Source organism: Lontra canadensis, unplaced genomic scaffold (genome assembly GCF_010015895.1).
Source record: "Lontra canadensis isolate GAN:19392208 unplaced genomic scaffold, GSC_riverotter_1.0 scaffold82, whole genome shotgun sequence".
NCBI lineage: Eukaryota > Metazoa > Chordata > Mammalia > Carnivora > Mustelidae > Lontra > Lontra canadensis.
The window spans coordinates 9,011,936-9,029,400 of record NW_022631076.1 but is presented as its reverse complement, the minus strand read 5'-3'; the positions used below and the strand labels follow the sequence as shown (position 1 = coordinate 9,029,400).

Here is a 17,465-nt window from a genome sequence, read left to right as displayed (position 1 = left end):
AGGTTGGATACATGTGTGGGTGGGCAGAAGAATGGATGGATGGATAAATGGATGTGTTGGTAGGTGGATGATTGCAAAGTTGGGTGAACAGATGCACTAATGAGTTGGTGGGTAAGTAAATGGGTGTGCGGACAGGTACAGTGGACAGATGTGTGGATGAATGGTTTGATGATGCCTAATGCAAACAAATATGTAAAATCCATTCAGTATTGTGAAGGCCCAGGTTGATTCTTGTCGCTGGTCAACCAAATTAAGAATGATGAGCTCCAGCCACCAAAATAAGCAGTAGCAAATGTGAGAGAGATTAAAATAATTCTCTAAGAAAAAGGGTGCTGATCCAGGACTCTTGAACACCTTCTAGTTCTTCTCAGCCTTGCTGCTCGGTTTGTGCAAGCCACTTGACTACTGGGCCTCAGTTTCTCTGTTAAGTAGAGATAACAATGCCGTGGCCTCTCCCTGTCTCCACAGTGTCACGAGGGTAAATGGGATGGTACATAAGGAGTGTGCCAAGATCTTCAGGGAAAATATGTGTTTATAAAGGACCAGATTTGATAACAGTGATCGCACCTTGCGTTTAGATCAAGCTTTGCCCTTCTCAAAGCTCCTTCACAGACTGATCTCAGTTGAGTCTCAAAACAATTCAAGGCAGGTATTGGCCCCATTCTCAGGCGAGGAAAGTGAGGTTCAGAGAGATGACGTGACATGCCCGGGGGGACTCTTAGTGAGTAGCAGGTCTTCTGACTCTGGGCCCGTTGCTCAATTTTGATGACAGCCTTTTTCGGATAGATTATCTCCCTTCCTGCCTTCCTGAAGAGACCCAGACATAATAGACCCTCTCAGGGATGAGTCAGGGTCGCTATCGAGAGCATCAGTTCCCGTGCCGTCCTCCAGACCTAGCCGTACATGCCAGTCCGGGCCCAGCAGAGGCGCAGGAGGGTGGGGCCAAGACTCGAACCCGAGGCTGCTCCTGAGAGGCAGGTGGTCACGCGCAGCTCCCCGCCTCAGTCACCGGTCCAGACCCCCTGCCTGTGTTACGGCCATCTGCTCTCTCACCACCGGCAACGTCTATGGCCAGCACTGTGACTCCCATGCCCCTGCAGACCTCTCCCCTCCCCACCCCCACTCCTGGCTCCTCTCTCTGGCCTTCCGTGACGTCCTCCACTCATCCAGCCACATCCCTGGCCCTTCTCGAGACCCAACCAAGCCATCGGAGCTCTGTGAACTTATTCTTGGAAAAACGGGCACATCAAGCACATTGCTTGCTCTCTGAAACCTTGCTGCACTCTCCCGTTGCCATTCCCAGACCCCCTCCGCTCCCCGCAAAGCAGAGAGGCCCCCCACAGACAGGGTCAGAGCTGGACTTTTGCTGTGGCTGCATAAGGCTTCATGGGTTTGTTCTACAGGGTTGAAACCCTGTATGTGCTGTCGGTGAGCTGAGGAGGTCGGGGTGGGCGGGCCAGTCCGCTTCAAGTGGGCACTCACTCTTCGAGGGAAAGGCAAGCCATGGCTGACCATCTATGGTGCTCGCTCCCCTCCCACGAAGGGAGGCCACCCCACGGGTCCTCCCGTCAGCACCCCCTTTTCCTTCCCATGGGGTGGCATCCCCAGCAACCAGCCAACTTTCATCCTGGCTTGCCTTAGGCAGCCTGCCCGTGCACTGGGGAACTTCCCCCACTCCCGGGGACCCCAGGGTGCTCCCAGCAGGCCGCTTGTCTCCCTCCTTGCTGTCTGGCCTCCCCCAGCCTGACTTCGAGCACCTCGGCCTCTCCCCCAGGGAGGATATGATGGGTGTGCCCACAACAAGTCTCCGGCAGAGACAATAGGACAGGAATGCATTAGCTTCCGAACAAACACTGTGTGGGCTCGCACAATTGCCTTGGATTCTCATCCAAGAAACACATTTCGGTGTTCGAGGGCGCGGGTGGCTTGCCTGCCCCAGCCCGCCCACACCCCTCTCTCTGCCAGACTTTGATGAGAGGGCTGCTCCTCCCACCCACTCCAGGGCCTGCAACCCCCCAAGGTGGGGCAACCCTGCCCTCCCCCCCACCCTCCCATCCTCCCCACCACCCCCCTGCATCTAATGTCTAATGTCTTCCCAAGCTACAGCAGCAGTGGGGAGAGAGAGTCCTGCCCAGGCAGAGCAGGACCTGCCCACCCCATGAGGGCCTGCCCCCGGCCGCGACTTACTTTAACAAGTTCGTTATGGTGGAAAAGTATACAGAACGCACAACTGATCGTTTTAGCCACGTTCTAGCCAGTTGGGCAACATTCGGGACACTCACCATGCGTCACCATCACCACCATCCTTCTCCAGGACATTTTGTCATCCCAAACAGAAACTCTGTCCCCATCAAACCTTGACTCCCCAGTCCCCTGTCCTGGCTGCCCCTGGCAACCTCCATCCTACTTTTGGTCCCTATGAATTTGACTATTCTGACTATAGACGTGGAATCAAAAAAAAAAAAAAAAAGTGGTATCTTATAGGATTTGTTCTTTTGTGGCTGCTTCATTTTACCCAGAGTAGTGTCCTCAGGGCTCATCCGTGTGGTAGCAGGTGTCAGCCCGGGCTTCCGGTGGAAGGCTGAAGAACATTCCATGGTGTTCTTGGACCACAGTAGTTCATGCCTCCCTCTCTCCACTGACATGTTGCTTCCACCTCTTGCCGGTTGTAAAATGGGTAGACAAATAGTCGTTCGAGTTCCCGTTACTTTTTGAGACTTGTCTTGAAATTTAAAAAAAAGAAAGAAAGAAAAGCAAAAATAAAAGCATTGTCTCCAGAAGATTCCAAATGGAGCATATATAAACAAGAGGGCTGGCTGCCCCCCTCCACCTACCAGCAGGGATTTGTTTATCCAAACCTGAGCTATCCCTTGGGAAAAAGCAGAGTCCTGAAGAAAGAGAACACAGGACAGGTAAGTCCGGCCAAGATGGAAAAGAGTGGAAAGATCCCGCACTTGGGACACTGCCTGCAAACGACAGGGAGGGACAGGGTCTTGGGGAGCCGATGATCACCCGGGGGCGTGGGAACCCCTAGGAGGGTCAGTGGAAGGGGTCTTGGAAGGGACCCCCTGTGGGGTTGGTCAGGGATCCTGGGTGCAGAGGTCAGCCTCTTATTACGGCACAAATAGCAGCGGGGTGTGACTTCCGGGGAGGCTGAGGGGGACGTTCTCCAAAGCCCCTTCCGCCCTAGGGCTCTGAGACTCTGCTCTTCTTCAACGTTGATCCTAAGAGGCCAGGACAGCTATTGCAGGGAGAGAAGGAAGTGGTCTATGGCCTCCCTGCAGATTTCCTCCGCATCCCTGCATCCAGCAACTCTGAAGGAAAAGTCTAATGACCCACTCCGGTCCTCCCCCACTTCCCTGAGAAAACCCAGCAGGCCATGCAAGAGGGCCTATCACACGATGTGATTGTTGGCTTAGCACGGACTTTCCCAAACAACCCAGTGCAAGATAAGGCTGGAGGAGAGGCCTGGGCTTGGGAGCCCGCCCACAGCTCTGCCTGAATGCCCAGGCGAGCCACCCTGGCCCTCCAGAGCACCCCACACTGTGTCTGTCCCCTGCCCTGCCAGCCAGGAGCCAGGGCCTCCAGGGATGGAACCCCAAATTCCAGGGGAGTTTGGACACACAGAGAAGAAGGGATTGGAAGGGAAGTAGTCCAGTCATAAGGATGTGGGGAAGAAAGAGAAGGAACAGAAAGAGACCGCAGTCTGTAGTTCCCAGCTCTGTCAGGGAGCAGAGGGCAGGCCAGGCCTGGGGGGTTAGAGGGAATGGGAAGAAGGGGGCACTTGCCCACCAGGGCCGAGGGCTTGGCTGGCTTTGCAGTGCTGTCAGCAGCTCAGGGGGCCACCTGGAGAGGGAAACAGTCACCTTCCAGAACATCTAGTACTTGTCAGGTCCTAACTCCTACCAGTATTCCCATAAGCTTACCTCCCTTGTCCCTAGAGCCCCAAAGGAGCTAATCTAGGACAGAACATGATCCCAGGGTCATTTCAATCATTTCTTTTTTTTTTTTTTTTAAAGATTTTATTTATTTATTTATTTGTCATAGAGCGAGCACAAGTAGGCAGAGTGGCAGGCAGAGGCAGAGAGAGAAGCAGGCTCCCCGCTGGACAAGGAGTGCGATGTGGGACTCGATCCCAGGACCCCGGGATCATGACCTTAGCCAAAGGCAGCGGCCTAACCGACTGAGCCACTCAGGCGTCTCTCAATCATTTCAACTTACCACGACAAGCCCCCTTGAGCACCTACTCTGTGTCAGCCGATATGGTAGAGGCGTCCTGAGTGGACCCCGTTCTTCCCATGAGCTGCCGGCTCTTCCTCTCCTCCCCCACCCGCTGCCAGTATCTGCTCCATCTCTAAGAGTTCCCTTTCCATCAGATCCCCCCTTTCTTGTGATTTCTACGGATTTTTAAGGATTTCCCCCCCTCCCCTTATTAGGGAGCTACAGAAAACCTGTTATTAGGGAACAAAGTTACATTCAGAAGGAAATTCTAGCCAAACTTAAAGGGTTTTCCTACAATAGATCAGTCCCTATCCCCCTGCAAAGTAAACAGGGCTAGGCCCACTCCCCATGCAGACCCCATCCTAGATGGCCACAGGCCCCTCCCAGTCTGGGCACCAGCCCCTCCCCGAGCAGGCTGGGTTGGGTGCAGACCACATGCCTTAGGTAGGCCTGCTGCAAGGTGAAATCACTTGCCCCAGCTTTCTCCAGAACCTGGTTCCTGTCTTCACTCTGGCCTCCTGGGTCCTCTAAATAAAGGAGTCCCTTCCCCACGGCCTCCCAGAGAGGCCCACCAGGCACCGGCTTGGTGGAAGCCTACCCTGGCTCCCCTTGGGGTTCTGTGGCTCCGGCAGGCAAGAAAACTCCAGAAGCAGACCCTGGTGTGGCAGGGGAGTGACAGCCGAGCAGCAGGGCGCTCACTAAGCCTGTGTATTGTCGTTCTTTAATCAGTCCCCTTGCTGCATTCACTGTAATGACCATGCAGCGAAAACCTTCTATCCGTGTCGTGGTGCATGTCCAGGTCCGTGGGTAGGACACATTCCTCGAAGTGGGACAAAACAGAGGCCCTGTCCTGGTGGAGCTTGCCTTCTGCCAGGGGAGACAGACAGCAGATGAACAAGTAGACAATGTGTCGGGGCGAGTGATGCGACAGCAAGAAGTAAGCCAGGAGGAGAGTGGGGCTGGTGGAGTTAGGACTGTGTCAGTGAGTAGAACAAGCACCCCAGTGGCCTCAACACCTGTCACTTTGTGTTGGTGGCACCGTTTCCTCCCCTGGATTGTCCCCTGCTTTCTGTCTGCTTCTCCTTGGAGCAAGTCAAGGACTAGCTCTTTTCCTTCTTCCCCAAATGATTTCTGCGTGTTTGCTGCCAGCTCAGTTCTGACATAGAGGGAGAGGCAAGAGAAAGGAAGGCGAAGGCAAAAGGGAAGGGAAGGGAAGAGAAGGAAAGGGAAGGGAAAGGAAGGGAAGGGAAGGGAAGGGAAGGGAAGGGAAGGGAAGGGAAGGGAAGGGAAGGGAAGGAAGCCTGGGCTCTGAGAGCACCTCCAGCCAGTACAGCCAGCACTGACCTATCTTCCCTGGGCTCCATGCCCCGCACACCCACGGGGCACGCGGCAAAGCTCCCCCTAAATCTTCAGCCCTCCGGAGGTGAACGCTCTGGCTCTTGCTGGGAGGGGCCACGGGCTGGGTGGACATACACAACCTGACAGAACGGAAGAGGTGAGTGCGGCAGACACACAGAATCGGATTTCAAGCTAGCAGCAGGAACAGTCCCCAGCACATCACACCCGGGTCAAAAACCCTGATTGCAGTCCTTGTTCGGGGAATGAGGACACTCACCCTAAAAGGGCCTTCCTCTTGTGCTCTCCTCACTCTCCGCCCTTCCTCTAAAACTAACCAGCCAACCAACCAACCAAAAAACCTGTGTGATTAGTATCTAGGAACATTAAGTGAATCCCTCCTGTTGCCAGGAGCTAGCCCAGGTGTTGAAGGTGGCAAATAGGAACACAGCACTGTCCCAGCTGTCAGGAAGCAGGCGGTTCCCCCCTGGAAAATGTCTTTTCCCTCGTGTGGAATGCCAAGCAGGTGGACAAGCTGGGGAGTGAGAAGCAGGAAGGGGCAGCAGGGCCTGGAGAGATCCAGAGCCTTCATGGAAAGCTGTGGGCCTTGAAGGGCGGGCGAGTATGGGGATTTGCCTCAGAGGGAAAAGTCATCCGTGGCAGATAATCCAAACGCAGGGTCCTCCTGTGGATGTGAGGATCAGTGTGGCGGGGAATGGCGGTGGGCGCGTTCATAGGGGTTGGCAAGAAGAATCTCCAGTCAGCCAAGGGTCCAGAGGGAGATGGGGTCGGCGGAGTTTGTGGAGAACAAGACTAGAGCTTCTCTGAAGCTGTGAGCTGTGCCTTGAGGAGGTTCCTACTGGGAATTAAGAAAAAGGAATTTTATGAAAAACCAGAAAATAGCAAATATTGGTGAAGATATGGAAAAACCAGAACTCGCTGACATTGCTGGGGGGAAATGCAAAATAGCGCCCCCACTGTAATTTGTCTAGTCCCCAGAAAGTGCAGCGAGACCCAGCAATTCCACTCGGAGATGAGGATCCCCTGAGACCTGAAGACAGGCGCTCACGAAAAAACCTGTACACACGTGATCACAGCGGCATTATCTGTGAGAGCCAAAAAAGGGGAAACAGCCCGTGTGTCTGTCAGCTGATGAATGTATCAGCAAAATGTGGTCTCTCCATACAGTGGAATATTATCCAGCCATAAAAAGGAACATCGGACTGGTCCTTGCTACCACAAAGGCAATCTTCTAGAAAGTTCTGTTCATGAAAGAAATCAGTCCCCAAGGACCACATACTGTATGATGCATTTATGTGAACTATGTATCCATAAGAGACAAATCCACAGAGACAGAGATCAGGGGCTTGGGGGAGGGCGAGGCTGGGAGTTAGGTAATGCTAATGGTTGCAGAACATTTCGAATACATCAAAGGTCACTTGGCCAAAAAATGGCCAATTGGATGTTGTGTGAATTAGAGCTCAGTTGAGAAAGAGAGAAGGAATGAGATGAGGCAGAGGGGAGCCTGGACGGGGGTATGGCCAGTCTTAGCAACCGAGCAGCCTGGCCATGGCCTTGGTCAGGAAGCAATTCCGGCCTATGGGTAAGTCAGCGCAGCCGTGGTTTTGCAGAAGAGCACTGGGATTTCTGGAAGGCCTCCTCTAGCAAGGGCTCAGGAGCTCCTGAGACCATGGTTGAGCCCCCTTCACCCATCCAAAAGTCTTTACATGAATTGTATGGCTCTGAAGATTTTTGCTGACCACTCGTTACGGCCATCGGTCCCGGCATATTTGCCACCTTCAGACCTGCCTGCAGCCTTGCTCTGCCGTGGCCTCTCATTGTGGCCTGGCCTGGCCTGGGCGCCACCGTGGTCCTCCAGCTGCTCAAGTCCTGCTAGAGAAATCGCTGTGTTCCTGCTGCCCTCTGACCCTCGTGGGCTCTCTCCCCATCCTCCCCTCCGACATGTCTGTTCCAGGCCACATCGGGGCTGGAAAGGGGCCGACACCTCAGTAGTGTTCTCTGCCTCTCTCTTCCACAGCTCTTGCAATCTCAGGATGTGAAGGAAGATGCCGTCCTGTGCTGCTCGATGGAGGTAAGCACCTCTGACCTCAGACCTTCCAGTTGTGGGCAGTGGAGGGTCACAAGAGGTACCCTCCAATCCTGGGCAGGGGTGTGTAGAGGGGGCTGGTGGAGAATGGTTTCCTAAGCCGATGTGGATGCAGGATTATCAACCCCAAAGCAGAGTAAATGTGGACGGGGTAACCAGCCCGCCACTAGCTAGAGGAAGAGATGCCTGACTCTCTAGAGAGAAGGACCAAGGGCTGACATCGTGCCCTGTCCTCTGTCCCCAAGACCACCTCTTCCTTGCACCAGGCCCACCATATAAATGACTTAAGGGATTCCAGGTGACCCCCACCCCCAAATATCTCCATTGGCTTTTGTGGTGCAGGGCTTGAAGAAGACGCTTGAGGCCTGAGGCCCCGTGTTGACACCCTCTGCTTCAAAGCACCCCCCACAGGGGTCGCCACCCCTGCTCCCAAAGTGTGGCCACTATGCATTGAACAACTCTTCCTCTGGGATCTTCCTCAGGGACAAACTTTGCTCTGGGAGTCCAGCCCAGTCACTGAGAACAGAGTGCCATGAGGACAGGTGCTTCCAGCCTGGGCACCCAGGGCCTATCAGGGCCGTGTGAGCACAGCTCTCAGGTGGCTTCTGCCCAGCCTCCAAGGCCACTCCCAATGCTCTCAGCGGCCAGAGGGGCTGGGAGTCTGGACGACAGCCTCAGGTGTATAGGATGGTCACTGTTCGTTTGTGGGGCTCCATCTGGGTACTGTACATGGGACTTGGTGACAGGGCAATAGGGGAAAAGAGAACCTAGTCCCTATCCTCAGCTTCCACTCTGGCTGGGGATAGATAACACGGGGTAGAGAAGAAACACAGGTACAGAGCCTTCATCCCTGAGGAGTCAGAGGAGAGAGATCAAGGTGGTCCGGGAAGGTCGAGGAGAACTTTTTGAAGAAGGCAGAGCCTTGAAAAATGGGTGGGGCGAGGTGGGGCTGAGCAGAGATGGAGACTGAGATCCCTCGGAGACACCCGCAGGGGCTGCTACCCAAGGGTGGGGGATCCAGACCACTGGGACCCCTTCTTCTCTGCAGAGGCTTTTCAGCATCACAGGGGCCTCTCTTGAGGGCGGGCCCTCTGGCTGGCCTTCTGTCCCCGTTCATATTTCGTGTCACAAGTGTGGGCAGAGGTCAGTGCTGGGATGGGGAGGTGGGATTAGGGGCAGGAGAGAAATAGGAGACCTCATCCCCGCTCTCAGGTTCCGTGCAGAGACGTGCAGGTGGTAATGACTAAGCTCGTTTCTAGAGAGACATCCCTGCAAGTGGAAATCAACACGGTGCAGCCTGATGGCCTTTGAGGGGAGCAGGTCAGCCATTGAGGGTCTGGGCAGGGGTCAGGGAAGGCTTCCTGTAGGAGGAGAGCTCTTGGATAAAGACAAAAGTGGCGTGGGGCCAGTGAGGGCTCTTTTCAGCCCTGGGCAGTGGGCAATAACCTAATCCCTCTTATTCTTGCAGCAGATTGGTGGGTAAATGTGGGCTTTCACAATTGACTCCTTCCACCCTCCCACATCCCTGTCCTCCCTGTGGCACAGATGCCTGGCCTGCACCTTCCAGAGACAATCCAGTTTTTTCCTGTCCCTGCCCACAGCCCTCCTAATCAGGTTGGCTCAGGGGGCCATTCCAGGGGCCCGAGTCCCATCCTAACCCCCACTCCCCCGCCCGCAGCTGCAGAGCACAGGCCGGCTGCTGGAGGAGCAGCTGCCTGAGATGATGACCGAGCTCCTGGCCAGCGCCCGCGACAAGATGCTCTGCCCCTCAGAGTCGATGCTGACCCGGTCGCTGCTTCTGGAGGTCATCGAGCTCCATGCCAACAGCTGGAACCCTCTGACGCCCCCCATCACGCAGTACTACAACAGAACCATCCAGAAACTGACAGCCTGACAGCCAGGGGGCCTGGCGGGCGGCCCGCGGGCAGCTGGGGCCCTGGTACCCAGGGCCAGATGGACAGGCGGGAGGACAGGGGTGGCCCTGGCGGGAGAAAGAAGTGGGGAGGGAAGCAGGCAGAGCCGGTGGCCAGGCTGGAGCCAGACAGGGAAGGAGGAGTGCCCCTCGTCCGAGCCCCCCCAGCCCCACGCATGCGGCAGCTCTCACCAATAAGGGAAGCATGTTTCTTTCTCATGGTGGCCCTGGTCGCCCCTCCCCACTCCCACTCCTCCCTGCCCCCTCCCGCCAGCCTCGTCCCCCGCAGGGCTTTGTGCAAGGGGTTTCATCTCCGTGACTCCTCTGAGGGCCTGGCAGCGCCGCACGCCAGGGTACCGCTTGGGTCAGAAAGGACCTCAGAAGGCTGAAAAAGTGGGTCGGAGACGGGCTTGCATTGTTCCTGCTGTCAGCCGCCGTCGCCAACTGGCAGCAGGCGACGTAGAGCAGATGTCCAGGAGGACAAAGGCAGGCACGGTCCCCACCGGCCGCCTGTAATTGACGGCCTTTGTCCTGCGCGGTCAGACTGGGGGTCGGAGGCTTCTCCTCTAACCTTCGCGCTGCACCCTCCCCACTTCCAGGTCCTCCTCCCGGTGGCCCCCAAGCCTCAGGCCCAGGGGGTGGGGCGCAGGGAGGGGAGCGGGAGTGTGCGGGTCTACTCATACTCTGGTGTTTTATTGTTTTATTTTCCAAAGTCAGCTGCTTTGAAGTCTCCTCTCAATGAAAAGAGTCCGAGATGTGATCACACAGTCAGCACCACGAGGACCCCCCTGATCAGTGGAAGGATCAAACCCAGCCCCCTCTGGAAGGATTCTAGCCACAGATAGCTTGCCAGTAGCCAATTAGGGTAATTGGAAACTTCTGCCCCAGCGGGGGTCCCGCTGGAACCCTGTGCTCTGCTCGGCAGCCCTTGGCTTCCAGGACCTCTGTTCTCTTCTTCTAGCCGTGCTCTGTCAAAGGTCTGACACTGTCACAGGCGCCAGGAGTGCGTTAAACCCCGTCCTGGCTTGGGGGCAGTGGGGGGGGGGGGCGCCTTGTGGTGAATGGGGCACAGGAGGAGGGGGGCAAATTAAAACCAAAACACTAGTTATGTTGCCCATGCTGCACACAGGTCTCGTCCCGGGCTTAGTGGAGGGAAAGTGGCTGTTGGAGGCTGCCCGGCTCCCCCAGACTTGGACTGGAGCTTAGCGAAATGGGCTGTTGTCGCTGGCCTAGGCTTATCCCAGGCAGAAACCAGAAGCCAAGGGCCCCTACAGCCAAGGCCTCTATGCTCCAGGAGGGCTCTGGACACTGCAGCCTCTGGGCAGTGGGGAACAGGGCCTTCCCTGAGGCACAAGTAGAACAGGGAGGTAAGCAGGTGTGACCACCGGACACATCTTCCCAGGCTGGGAACAAGACTGGGGTTTCTTGGAAGGGCCAGGTCCTAGGGAGAGCCCCTTCTCTACTGGAGGAGGATCCGGGTCAGGCTCTCGGAGGCTGGCTTTGGGGTCGTCACGGGCATCTGCCCAGCCCCAGCTCTGGGGTCTGGAGCCCAGGCTTTGATAAGACCCGGTAAAACACCACCCCAGAGCCCAGCAGCTGCTGGGCTCCCTGGGTCCCTGGAGGGCCTTGGTTTCCTGGTCCAATCAGGCTGGTCAGGGCGGGAGGGCTGGAGATTTTCCTTGGTGGACTTTGCTTCTGGGAGAGCGGGCAGGGTGAGGCAGGGATGGGGAGCAGGTCCCCTAGTACTCCTTCACCCCCACCCCCGAGCTACAACCCATCTTCCATCCCCGGGATGGGAGTCTATGCTGGTCCCAAGGCAGAGTGTGTTGGGGACATGTGTGGGGGACGCAGGTTTACCTGGAACTTGTCTGTAGCCTCTGCCCCAGCCTTCTTTGCCTCCTCTCCTCCTCGAGCTTCTCCTCACTGCCTTTCCTCCTCAGCGGGCACCTTCAGCCCAGCCACCCCACGAGAGGCCCTGAGGGAAGAGCTAGCCTGAGGTTCCAGGGGTCAGAGAAGGCACCAGGGACCTCGTGGTCAGGAAGAGGCAGGCAGCCTTGGCCGGGCACGGAGCTGCTCCCAGGCAACCCTCAGAGAGCCGCATCTGGGCTGTAATGGGCCTGGCTCCCCCTGTGTGTGAGTGCAAGGCATGCATGTATTGTGTGTGTGTGTGCGTGTATGTGTGTACGCTCGCACATCTGCTGAGAACAAAGCAGGTCCCCAGAGTAAGGGAATGACCCAGGAGACCAGGGTCTCCTGCCCCTTCCATGGAGCAGAAAGCGAGCACGCAGGGGCCGATGTCCCCTGCGAAGCCCGGACCCGTGGCATGGCAGGCGCCGTGAGCCTCATGCCCCTTCCTCCTAACGCCCCTTCCTCCTAATGGCCTCCGTGGTGGTCTTGCCTCAGGGCCACCCCTCCTTGACTGTTAGGACCAGAATATGAAGAAGTAAGATATAAATATGTATACATATATAAATATATTTTTAATTACGTGTCGTGTCACGGTGGCTCCAGACATACGGTCTGCCTAGTTTATCCCATTGCTTGAAAGTGCTTCCCAGCCAATCCAAATAACACCGTAGGCTGTTTTTCTAAATGCAGGTTGCTGCTACTCTTTGGGACATGGAAGGAAAACGTTTAAAAAAAAAAAAAATTTTTTTTAAGGAAATAACAGTATAGCGCAAAATCTGTGACTCTGAGGCTGCCTCCCAAGAGAGACTACTCAGACAGGACCCGGGGGGCAGCAGTGGGTGCCCCACAGAGCCCGAGCCTCTCCCCAGGCCAGACCCCCGTCTGCTGAGTGAGGAAGGCCATATCCAAGTTGACCTCTGAATGTATTTGACGGGAGGCAAAACTGGATATTGCATTTCTAGGGCTCGCGTTGTTGTCCCCACTCGCCCCGCAGCTTTCTTGACGCAGTGAAGAGGAGAAGTCTGGCCATCTGATGTTGATCCTGTCTCGGTCTGTCCCCCCACCCCCCGCCAGTCCAGACCAGATCATCCTTGCTTTCCTCTTAGGCGGCCAGCCCACTCACCACAGTCCTGCTCCCCTCAGCCTCGTGGCTTTGCCTGAGTGCTGGGACCGTAGCCGCAAGAAGGCGCCTAACCTCCCCCGGAGAAGGTGGGCAGCCCCGCCATCGTCCGTGGGGAATGTGCACCCCAAACCCAGTTTTGTCTGTGGGTCCTTCCTCAATCAGTCTGTAAACCTTCGAGGTTTAGGGATCACCCTGTCCCTCTGTGTAAATGTAAATGTTGGCCGAGTTGGTATTTATTCTAATTTTTATTTTATTTTATTTTCTCTGAGGGATGGGGGAGGGTGTGGGAAATGTACCACTGATCGCGCCCTGGGCAGCTGCAGGGGTGGGGACCCTGCCAGCCAGGCCGCCTCGAGAAACAGCCCCAGGGGGCCGCCCCAGACGCCACGTTCCAGTGTCTTATCTGGCGTCAGAACCCGGCCAGCGTTCCTCATGCAACAGACTCTCAGAGCCTGCCCATGGAGCCCTGTGCCTCAGCTGCTGGCGCTCTGTGGGCACCTCTGCCCAGGCCTTTGAGGACGCAGATCGCAAGGAAAACAACACTCCCGTGCTTGGGACACTGGCGTACAAGGGCTGCCCACCTCGCCTGAGCCAGCTGGGAGCCTGGCGACGGGACCTACCTCCCTGGAGAAGGGTCCTGGGGCTTCCCGCCAAAGCCGCAGCAGAATGCTCCTCACGCGACCACGTTCCCTCCCTCCTCTGTCCCGCTTTCCAGCTGAACCCAAACTACAAGTGGGTTTAAAAAATAAACACCGAAAACCAAAAATGCCCTGAATCCATGTTCTCTGTGTGTTCGGCAAAGGAAATCTTTCCCAGAGCTGCCTCTGGCCTCTGCCAGTGCTGGCAGAGACCTCCAAGGAGCCCCTGGCCAGGCAAGGAGCTAATGAGAAGATTTCCCACAGTCTGGCCATCTTGGAGAGCGGGGGCATGGTCTGGGGCCTGGGGAAGGCTAGGAAGGAGTGGTCCAGCGAACGTTGGTGGAGGACACTTGTGCCCCCCACCTCTGCAAGCTGGGAACTCTGGCCTATCCGAAGGCATGGGATCCGGCCAGTCCTGCAGAAAATAGCTTTTGCTCTAAAGATGTGGCTTGCCGCACGTTTAACCACCCCACCCCCCAAACCTACCCCTTCCTTAGAAATCTCACTGGAGCATTTGGCAAAGACTTATTTTAGAAAGATGGAGACTTGGGCCCAGAAGCTTCTAAAAGTCAGCAGCAAGTGGCTGTGCAATCCCAATGGGTCAAACCAGTCTTTCATCAAAGAGGCCCAAAGGGGCCCAGTGACTTATTTTCCTGTGATGACATGTCCCTTGTTTTGCACAATCCCTCCCATAGCAAGACACTGGGGACACTGCCTCCTGGTAACAGATCTCCCTCAGGGGTTCTCTCTGATTAGAACTTGCCAGTCTTTTAACATCTCGGGGCAGCGACAAGAGCGTCCACCCCCACTTCCTGCGTCCCTGGCCTGGTCGAGACGGCAGCCAGCCCAGCCAAGGAGCCTGGTGAGGGCAAGCTGAGGTTGGTCACTGCCTGTGACTGAGTCACATGAAACTGTACAGGGACAGCCAGAAGTGCACAGATTGGTTGAGGGAGATAACGTTTTAATTAAACAATCGAGGCATTTGTCAAACCAAAGTTTCTACAAAAATGTAATTTACAAACATGCAAAGGTGTAGAACAAGAACGTGGAGATCAGCGTGAAAGGCGTTTGAAGGTGGGAGAGAAGGTGGGGAAAACCTACCAAACAACTGTTCACAGAGAGGGAGAAGAGCTTTTTCTGGGTGATGTAGTTCCAGAAGCTTCTAAGTTACTGAAAACTATGAAACACATCGTCCAAATAATACACGTTTCGATCCTGCATTTCACCACTGTCTCTGCTGATGGGTGTTATCCGTCCTCCTGAGGATACGTTCCATATGTCCCGGGGTCTGTAGGAGGGAGGAGAAGACAATTTGGGATGCATAAGGTAGGATGTTGTGTGCATATGCACCCGGGACTGGGAAGAGCCTTTTATGAGCCAAGGTAAAGAGCAGGAAAAGAAGAAATTGAGAGGGAAGACGGTGCTGTGCCTTAATACTAATAGTCTGTCATCCCTGCTACTCCCAGGGCCTTCAGAGCCCTCCTACAACGTCTCAGGTGGCTAGAGAAAGTAAGTGGGTATTTTTGATCCCTATTTTACAGATGAGAAAGCTCAGGCTTAGAGAGGGCTCATCACTGACCCAAAGCCAAGGGCTGGTCAGCAGGAGACCGTAAGAGCCAGGTGGCCCTCCCCTAGCCCAGAAGGCGAGTGAGCCCAGAAGGCGAGTGAGCCTTCGGCAGCCTCTCCCCACTGACCCTGCTGAGCATGGCCCCTGGGAGCCGCCAGCCACACCAGCCAGACAGAAGGATCAGCGGGGCTGCCCACTGGGACCCCGGGGACAGCAGGCAAGGTCTTCCCTCTGCGTCTTTTCTGGCAGAAAGGAGGCACGTGACGAAATCAAGGGATTTGGGTGGGGTGGGGAGAAAAAGCCGTGTGGCGAAGTTTGGTGCCATTATGTAAAAGGATTCATTGTAATATATGCAAACTGTCCCCTTGGATCTCCAACACACCAGTGGTTCTCAATGTGGGCAGGAGGCGAGGGAGATGCTCTTCGGGAGGCTTCCAAGCTGGGGAATCAATATCTGAATTGCCTGGGAACTTCTCAAACTATACTCGGAAGGAGGACACCCATATACACCAGAGTTTTCAGAATCCTGCCCCCAGGGAGCCCCTCTTCTTACTGGTGGGGACACGGGTGCCATGCCCTCTGTGGGGAGTGAGAGAAAAGGTGTTTAAGGTCTCCGTCGCTCCATCCCTCCGTGCTCACTCCAGGACGGTAGCTCAAAGGTAAGCACGAAGAGCTTACAGCCATTCTTCCAGTTTAGAAACCGGACAGGTGTCACTGGCTTCCCTGAAGTTTGCATTAGCCACTTCGCATTACAAAAGACCCACATGAGTGCCCGTTTCCCCTAACCTAAAGCAATCCGAGGAGGATTTTCGCTTTTATGATAAAACAAAGCAAGAGGTGAAGATGGCTTTCAGCGTTTGCTGGCAGAGGTGCCCCGAGCAGGGAGAGCCGAGCAGCCGGGCACCTTCCCTGGGTTAATGGCAATTGCTTCTTCGCTTTGTGACACACCAGCTTCTGCAAGTCCTCATAGGAACACAGGAACACTCTACTTCCAAGCAAAGGAGGCCTGTATCGGGATTTGCCGTCCTAAGTGGAGTGAGGCTGGCCGGAGGGTTCACAGTCGGGGGAAGGGCTCCAGTAAGTAGCTTGAGTGCAGAGCAGAATAGATACCACAGACTCGGGGCTGTGTTAGGACTTTTGTGGGGCCCCAGAGCACCTCGGCCTTCGTTGGCCGTCCTTTTTCAAATAAAATTTAAAACGTGGGCATGAAGACAAATAGATTCCTGCTACCTATTAAAACTTTTTTTTCAACCTAGAAATTAATCTCTTGCTTCTGATTTTAAAAGACACGAAAAGTGTTTTGCAGGCCCCTAAAAGCGTCGTGTGCCCGAGGTACTGGGTCTAATGGGTCCATCGGCCCTGAGGGAAGATCGCACCTTCCCTGTGCCTGCCTGGGTGAGCAAGCGAACAGGTGTGCACGGAGTTGGTCAGCAGGGCGCACATGCTGCCGTCTGCCGAGGAAGCAGCTGGCCCCCTCTGGAAGTGGATGCAGTAGGGCTTCTGCCCCAGACCGGCTGCTGGGCAGATGGCCCAGAGCGCACGGCGAGCAGCGGTGTCTGCCTGGCCCGGGAGACTGGCTCAGAGAGCTCAAGGCAGCACCCAGCCCTAGTTCCTGTACGCGGCACTTCCACACACATGACCTTGTGACAGGCTCTCCAGAGTCCTGGGAAGGGACTAAATTACATTCTTCTACCCATTTTACATCTGGGAAAACTGAGGTTTAGGAACCGTGATAGTCAAATGGCATGTTCTGTTTTCAAATACATGTTCTGGTTTGATCCTTCACAATAGCTCTTCCAAGGGACAGACACTTTGGACTCCATTTTATTTCTTTTTGTTTGTTTGTTGTTAAAGATTTTATTTACTTGTCAGAGAGAGAGCACAAGCAGAGAGAGCAGCAGACAGAGGGAGGAGTAGGTTCCCCACTGAGCAAGGAGCCTGACCTGGGACTCAGTCCCAGACCCTTGGATCACCACCTGAGCTGAAGGCAGAAACTTAACTGACTGAGCCACCCAGGCGTCCCTTGCCTCCATTTTAAAGGTAGGAGGGGCCCTGCACTGCTGCCTTCCTCGTCCAGAAAACCTCCTGGTGGGCGTGTGGGGACCAGGATCCTGGCTCCTGGCCTCCAGTACCCATGGTCACCTTTGTGCCCAAGGCCCCTTGTTCTGCTGTGTCCCCTAGTTCTATTTGACCACTGGCTCCCAGGGACAAGTAGGGGCTCAGGCCAGGACACTTGGGCCCAGTGGTCATCCAGCAACACATACAGGGACACAGCCCTCAAAGGGATAGGGATGGGAGGGAGAGGGGTTCATGGTTGGCACGTCATTGGTGCCTTTAGGCCAGAAGTGGATTCTGCCTTGAGCTTGGCTCAGAGGAAAAGGAGAATTGCCAGGGCTGAGGAAGGGACAGTAATTCCTGAACCATGTCAGGAGAGGAGAGGGTGCTCGGGGTCTATGTCCATTAACTATGACCATGCGATTCTGTGTACCTAACTATGAACTATGTAACTACAAAGCTTGAAATCTCAGCGACTTCCAACCCAGATGTTCACTGCTCTTCTTTATGGGTCTACGGATGGGTTGAGGTTTGGATGATCTTGGTTGACTGGCAGGGGAGTCAAGCCCAGTCTCGAACATGAACAGTGGTTGAAGGTA

General features: G+C 55.3%; 1 protein-coding gene across 4 annotated transcripts in view; it reads left to right on the top strand.

The window, feature by feature from the left end:
• The window catches only part of CTIF (cap binding complex dependent translation initiation factor), a 208,803-nt gene extending 198,188 nt beyond the window's left edge, over positions 1-10,615 (top strand). For all 4 annotated transcript variants that reach the window (XM_032882550.1, XM_032882549.1, XM_032882548.1 and 1 more), the window contains 2 exons: positions 7,595-7,648; positions 9,342-10,615. In XM_032882550.1, coding sequence (XP_032738441.1) covers positions 7,595-7,648; positions 9,342-9,557 — 270 coding nt within the window. In that variant the 3' untranslated portion in view covers positions 9,558-10,615. The remainder of the gene's footprint in view (positions 1-7,594; positions 7,649-9,341) is intronic.
• Positions 10,616-17,465: the final 6,850 nt, after the last annotated feature.